The sequence below is a fragment of the Myotis lucifugus genome, unplaced genomic scaffold, assembly GCF_000147115.1.
Source record: "Myotis lucifugus unplaced genomic scaffold, Myoluc2.0 scaffold_7258, whole genome shotgun sequence".
Lineage (NCBI taxonomy): Eukaryota > Metazoa > Chordata > Mammalia > Chiroptera > Vespertilionidae > Myotis > Myotis lucifugus.
In genome coordinates, this window is record NW_005878306.1 from 1 (window position 1) to 7,819 (window position 7,819).

At 36.2% G+C, this 7,819-nt stretch overlaps 1 protein-coding gene across 1 annotated transcript; it reads right to left on the reverse strand.

Annotated features, from left to right (window-relative positions):
- Positions 1 to 483: 483 nt before the first annotated feature.
- On the reverse strand, positions 484 to 1,429 carry LOC102431470 (olfactory receptor 51I2-like). Its single transcript, XM_014451067.1, is given in 2 exon segments — positions 484 to 1,374; positions 1,376 to 1,429. Coding segments are annotated over 2 exon segments (945 nt in total).
- Positions 1,430 to 7,819: the final 6,390 nt, after the last annotated feature.

The following is a 7,819-nucleotide window of genomic DNA, read 5'->3' on the forward strand; positions in this document are numbered from 1 at the left end:
AGACATAAGTTTCATTTTATAGGACTCTTGAATGCTCTTATTTCAAAAGTGTAAAGTTAGCCATAGCTATCATATGCCTTTAATTTTTAAAGTTTAAAAGTTACTAAAAATATTATTACTTTAAAAAGTATTGGGTAATACCTATGATCTCAAATAACATAATAATGCCCAGCCATTCTATGGTTGATATGTATGCATTAGTTTTTGAAATGTATTTGACTAAAAAAATTGGCAACGTGAGACATTTCATTACAATGTAAGACAGCTGATATTTTGAGTTATGGGTTTTAGCCAGACTATACCATACAACTAATGGCAGGTACCCAATCACAGGTCCATGCATAGCAGGAGATAGAAATCCTCCAAAAGAATAGCAGAGTATACACACACACACACACACACACACACACACACACACAGCAATAACAACAAAAAAAACCAAAAAACATAGTGTACATGAATTTCCAGAAGCTTTCTTCCTGATCACAGCTTTGATCCCAATAACATTTTACGCAACCTCTTACGAATCTCCTTAGTCTTAATGGAATAAATAATTGGGTTGAGCATTGGAGGCACAAAGAGATAAACCAGGGACATGAACTTGTGCACAAGCTCAGAGGAGTGTTTCCCAAATCGGTGAATCATGGACACACTAACCATGGGCACATAAAAGATAAGCACAGCACAGATGTGTGACACACAAGTGTTGAGTGTCTTAAGCCTTTCTTCCCGGGAGGCAATGGCCAACACAGAGTGCAGTATGAGAACGTAGGAGAGAACGATGATCACTGAGTCTACACCAAAGGCAGAGATGACAATGAACAGGCCATACATGCTATTGATGGTGGTATCTCCACAAGGCAAGCGGATGAGGTCTGGGTGCAAGCAATAGGAATGGGTCAGCATGTTGGCCTCACAGAACGGCAGCCTCCTCAGAAGAAAAGGCAGTGGGAAGACCATGCAGAAGCTGCGGATGATGATGGACAGGCCCATGTGAACCACACGGATATCAGTGAGCACCGATGAATAACGCAAGGGGTTACAGATGGCCACATACCGGTCAAAACTCATAGCCAGCAGGATCCCAGACTCTGTCCAGGAAAAAAAGTGGATGAAGAACATCTGGGTCAGGCAGGCATCAAAGGCAATCTCTGGGGCATGGAAGCACAAGACAGCCAGTACAGTGGGCAATGTAGAAAAGGACACACCCAAGTCATTGACAGATAACAGAGACAGGAAGTAATACATTGGCTGGTGCAAGCTCTGCTCCTCCTTTATGATGAAGAGAATTAGAATGTTGCCCAGGACAGAGATAGCATAAAGCAGCAAGATGCAGGCAGTTAACCAGTGCTCCAGGCTCTCCATCTCTGGGAAAGGCTGTTAGTGTGAAGCTGGTAATGCTTGAGATGTTAGTCCCAAAACTTTTCATGAGGTCCATGATAGCTTTTAAGGAAATACAACCAGAGTGAAGTGAGGTCAGACAGTGAAGGATGTTAAGACCAAGAGTGGTCACTGTTCTCAAGATGGAAGGGACAATGACATTTATATTTGATACCAAAGATCATGAAAGGGTAAGGAAGAATTAGATCAGGGGTCAATGGCTCTAGCTCAGACATTCCGCAGTCTGATCATATCCACAAATGGGTCATGGACTCCAATTCCTTCCTCACAAAAATCCTTTGACTTTTTTTTTTCTTTTGGACATTATCTCTTACTCTTCTTTCTCTGCCTTTTGTATAGAACGACTCAAATCTTTTCCAGTGTTAGAAATTGTTTTTGTCCTTTTTCTCTACCAAGTGTTATCCACCATATTCTTCAAGAAGCAAGATACAGCCCTAACTGGTTTGCTCAGTGGTTAGAGCGTTGGCCCTCAGACTTAAGGGTCGTGGGTTTGATTCCAGTCAAGGGCATGTACCTCAGTTGCAGACTCCAGTCAGGGTGTGTGGGGCTGGCAACCAATTAAGGTGCCTCTCTCACATTGATGCTTCTCTCCGTCCCTCCCTTCCATTCTCTCTAAAAAAAAAATCAATGGAAAAAATAGGCTTAGGTGAGGATTAACAAAACAAAAAAATGAAGCAAGATACAATGAGTCCTCCATGAAGTTCTTTCTTTAATACTCTCTACTTACTAATGCATTCCTCTGGAACAGGTGAGAACATTTTTGTCTATATTCTGAGCTGAGTCGCCTCTCTTGCTTGCACTAAAGCATCACTCCTCGTCCTCTCTTTGTTGCCTGAGACCTTCACTTATTCACCAAGGGCCCAGAACCTCATGCTCCTTCACTCCTGATTGCTCATGGTTATTCTCTCTGACATGTTTACATCGATTTGCTCTGTTTAGATTAAATATTCTCAAATTGTGCTGCATGTTGGAATCACTTGAGGAAGTTTAAAATATATATATAGTCATTTTTTTTCTGTTTGTTTGTTTGTTTGCTGGAGCCTTGCTCATACCAGTTAAATCAGAAACTCTAGCAGTGGAACTCAAGAATCAGTATTTTTTTTTAATTTCTCAAGTGATTCCAATAGGCAGGCAAATTTGAAAACTAGAGGTTTAGATGATTTCTAAGAGCTTCACATATGTCCTACCTCACAGCAATTTCTTTATTGAGGATTAATTTCAGGATTTACTATCATAGAAAACAAGGAATAACAAAAAGCCACTTTATTGCCCTCACATGTTCTTCTAGTAATCACTCATTTCTCTGCTCTCTTTATAACTAATATCTTCAAAAATACTTTCCACTCATAATGTCCTTCTAATCTCTTCTCTGTGTGGCAATGATCCCAAATGTATGTCTCTAGCTCAGACTTCTCTTCTAGCTCTAGACTTAGCATCCAACTCCATATTGACTCAAATAGCTCATCAGCATCTCAACACAACAAATTCGAAGTTGAACTTTTTAGTGATCACCATACTTAATCCTCTCAAATATATATCATCTTATAAAAATCCATCACCAGGCCAGAAAAACCTCATTTTCTCTCATGCCCAGATATAATTACTCTATTACCACCTCTTTAAAATATACTTAACACTGCTTTCCTCTCTATTTCACTTCCAACTATAATTTATCACTAAGCATCTTTTACCAGGAATTCTTCAAGACCTTCCTTTGTGATTGACCAACTCAATGTCATGCCCCTCTCTAAGGCATTATTCACAAAACAGTCAAATTATTTGTTTATAATATAAATAAAAAGATGTTATACTCTTACTGAAAAATCTTCCAATGGCTTCTCTTCCCTTTTGAAGTAAAATTCAAATAGAATTCAAGCATCTTTACTATGGCATACAGCAGCATTAACACTACCCTGAAAACTTACCTTCCAATTATTCTAATCATCCATTATGGTCGTATGTCCCTGTTGAATGTCCTCAGACATATTTTTATTCATGACTTTTATCACACTTTAGAATTACAATAGATTATTATATATGTTTGGTTATTTAATTAGTATCTTTCTCCCATAATAAATTATAAATTCCCATAATCGTCTGTTTTCCTTCTTATTTTATCCTCAATGTTTAGCCATTTCATTGTGCATAGAGCCCTGGATTAGGTCTCAAGAATTACCAGTTCTAGTTCTATCAATAAATACTGATTACACAAATAAATTATTTTAGAAAGAAGGTATTATAAGCTTCTTCAAATATTTGTACCTTAATCACTCAGAACTTTGAAGCTATGAATGAGATTTCTACAGACCTCCATGAGGGAAGAGCTGAAATCCCCATTTACCTCTGCAGGGCAGCTCTGGTAGATGGGAGGAGAGAGGCAGGTGAAGTGTCTGCTAGAAAAGAAACACAAATAGCTCTGACACTGCACCCAACCTCTCTGCCAGCCTCCACCCACTGCATGCCCTGAGCTGTAAAACTGCCTCTTCAGAGTCCCCTGAGCCCAGTGTATCCCATGGCTCAGAGGTGGCTGGGGCAAGAGGGAATACAAAAATTGGGGGTGGATGGCTCCTCTGTGACCTGACATTTCTTTGAAACTGTGAGGTTTCAAAGAAACTAAGAGTTAGAACTGGCTTGTTCTTCATTTTACAGCGGAGGATATGATGCCCAGAAATAATCCATTCAGTAGGTGAAAACCAGAGCTGGATTGAATCCCAGGTCCTCTAACTCTCACAGCAAGTTTGAAAGAAAAGCAGTTGCTGTCCTATCTTTCAATTCACTTTCCAAATTACAAAAATACTCCAAATTACATCATATCATTTCCATTGCCAGTATGATAAAGTTCTAACTTTTATATGGGCCTGTGCTATGACACTGCCTTCCTTTCAAATTTTATCTTGAGCCATTTCCCCTTTGTTTTTTTGTTTTTTGTTTTTCTATTGCAACCATAATCATATTTCAGTTCCTTGACTATGCAAGGCTTACTCCTTCCTCAGGGCCTTGGCAAATCTACTTCCCATGTCTTGGAAGCTTTTCCCCATTTATCTTCCCTTCTCCTGGCTAGCATCTTATCCATTAGCTAGCTCTTAGCTTAAACTGCCTTATGGAAGATTTCCCCTAACCTCTTAGCCTAATAAATGTTTACACTACATTCTCCATTGGTCTTTTCTAGCACCTGCAGAGTTGTGATTATTGATTTAATGCAAACAATAAATTATGTATCCAATGCCTCTCTCCTACATTACTATGTAAATTCCATGAAAGATGAGACTATGTCTTTCTTATTCTTTAATACACTCAAAGCACTCAGCATAGGGTTTAGCAAATAGTAAGCATTCAAACAATACGTTTGCCATAATAAACATATCAGTATAATAGCATCAGCCTTCTTTCCATCTGGAAAATGGGTTGCCATGGTATTTGGTGAATCATGTTTTAGGGTACAAAGGACATGAATACATCTGTTTAATTTATGCTGTTTTGTCAGTGTATCTAGATTCCTATCAGCTCCACAGTGCAGAATGACCTGCACTTGGTTGTTTACTTTTTAAAAAATTATGTATTTTTGCCCAATCTAAACCATCTATTCATTTCTAGAGAGAATCTTTATAAAGTAACGGTATCACTTCCTACCTTAATTAATCTAAGCCAGTGTGCACCAGAGAAACCTTTGACCCTACAGGCTGTATGAACATGTCCCTTCTCTGGCCTACCACATATAGTAATCATGGCATCTTACCTCACTAGGTGATAACTATTTGCATCCATGTATACTAATTGAGCAGTTTACGTGTTAGTCAGCCCCTGTGCCTTATGAAATGGATACCACTGTTTTGCCTATAAGAAAACTGAGACACACGGACTTAAAAAACTTTTCCAAAAAGTGTAAGTGGCAGAACTGGCATTTAAATCTAGGCACTCTTTCTATTTTGTTTGTTAGTTTATTTTGTTCATTTGATTCCACTTAACAAGTAAACTCACTTATGCTTATTTCACTTAGCACAATACTCCACAGGTCCATCCATGCTGTTGCAAAAAGTAAGATTCCTTTCTTTTTCATAGCTGAGTAGTACTCCATTATGGAAGTATACCATGGCTTTTTTATCCACTCATCTACTGAGGGGCACTTAGATTGCTTCCAAATCTTGGCTATTGTAAATAATGCTGTAATCAACATAGGGGTGCAAATATTCTTTCAAAATAGTGTAACAGTTTTCTTTGAAGTATAAATGCTGGGTCATAAGGTAGTTCCATTTTTAATTTTGTGAGGGAACTCCATACTATTTTCCACAGTGGCAGTACCAATCTGCATTTTCACCAACAGTGCTTGAGTGTACCCTTTTCTCCACATCACCAGCACTTGTGTGTTGATTTATTGATGGTAGCCATTCTGGCAAGTGTGAGGTGATATCTCATTGTAATTTTAATTTGCATTTCTCTGATGATTAGTGACTTTGAGCACCTTTCCTTATGTCTATTGGTCATCTGTAAGTCCTCTTTGGAGACGTGCTTATTCAGGTCCTTTGCCCATTTATTAATTGGATTTTTTGGGGGTTTTTATAAGTACTTTCCTCATTGAGAACTTATATCTCAAGCAATGTACTAACCATCTTACTTACATAATTTCTAAACTATAAAAACACAACAAGCTGGTTATTTTTGTAGTAAGTTTACAAATGAGTAAAGTAAGGCTCAGAGAAATTGGGATTTTTCCAAGGTTTTCATTGATCTTGGACAAAATTCACACTCTTTTTAATATAAACAAACAATCCATTTGTTCAAGAAGCTTATGATTCAAATAGGGAATTACATACAGAGAAGGACAGAATCGTATCTAGGTGCTGTGGTCTAATGCTACAAAAATACATTAGAAGTGAATAAAAATAACAAAACATCTGTTTTTCCACTGTTGGAGGTGAGGGACCAGGTAGATGGAGGGCAGGTAGTAAAGAAAGTGCTGGAAATGCTGAGTCAGTGTCTATTTTTATAAATATTTAGAATGATCTGTAGTTTCAAGCATATAAAAATTGACAAGATATTTCAAGTAAAGGCGACCAAAACAAAAATACAGAGGCATAAAGCAACTTCTTGGCCTAACAATCAAATGTAGTTCCATATAGTTGGAGCAAATTTTTATTTTGGGGGCATAGGGAAATAGTTAGGAGGAATAAGACATAAGAAATGGATACAGTGGTCATATTATTAAAGTACATTTTAAAGGAATTTGGACTTTATCCTTAATCAAAAAAGCCATTTAAGGCTATGAATGACTTAAGGCTAAGAATTTATAATCAGATAAATTCTTTAGGGAGATCATTCTGGCTGATGCTTAGAAAAGTGAGAGAAAAGAATGGTGAACATGTGGGAGATATTGCCAGAGTGAAGTGAGGGGTAATATTGAAGGCCCAGAATAAGCTAACAACAATGTTAACGTAGCAGCAAAGATTGGATAAGCCAAAGTATAATTAGAATTTTCAGGACTTGGTACCCAATTACAAATAAAGGGATAAAATAAAAAAGCTCATTTCTCTCTCAAGGTTTGTTACATTACTAAAAGATTCCTCTAAAAAAAGTAGTAAATAGCAAAGTCTCAAAATGGCAAAATTGTTTCCCCTCATTTTAACCAGAAGACAATTTAACACACTAAGTAAATATACAGATATCGTTGTTGTTTTTTATAGAGGACAGACTTTTTGTTTCATTAGATACCTTTTCTGAAATCTATTGTTCACATATTTTTTCATTATCTTACTCATTAACTATATTGAGGGATTTTTGAAAAATGTGTCCCTTTTTTAATCCTAGGATGTGTCAACTATTATTTGTCTATATAGCAATATTTGTATTTACATTTGTATTTACATTTGTATTTACAAATTTGTATAGCAAAATTGTATTTACAACTTGTAGTATTTATACATATGTTTTCATTATATGCTTAATCTATAGAAATTTTTCTGATATATTTTTCTGTATCTCTTTATCAAAACTATATTTGAGCTTTTACATAGCTTTCAAATTTTATTTTTGATTTAAAATGTATAAGAAGAATAATCTATTTCTTAAAATTTGGGGGGAAAGTAAAGAAAAAGATATTGTACTATAGTATGTTGGAAATGGTGGGGAGTATAGCTGTCAACTTTCATTCCTTTTTCTCAATTATGACTTAATTATTTATTTATTCACATTTTATAATTGTCCTCAAAATACCAATTTGTTCAAAATTTTGAATAACTTACAGAATGTTCTATTGTCATTTAAAAAATAAATTTGATTTACTAATATATATGATTATTAAGTTTATTTTCCATTTGATTTGAATTTCCAGAGTTGGTGTATTCTGTCAGCTTCTTAAAGATAGTATTGGATTACTTTCACTCTTGCCCATTCACATTTATTCACTTCTTTATTTAATTATTTT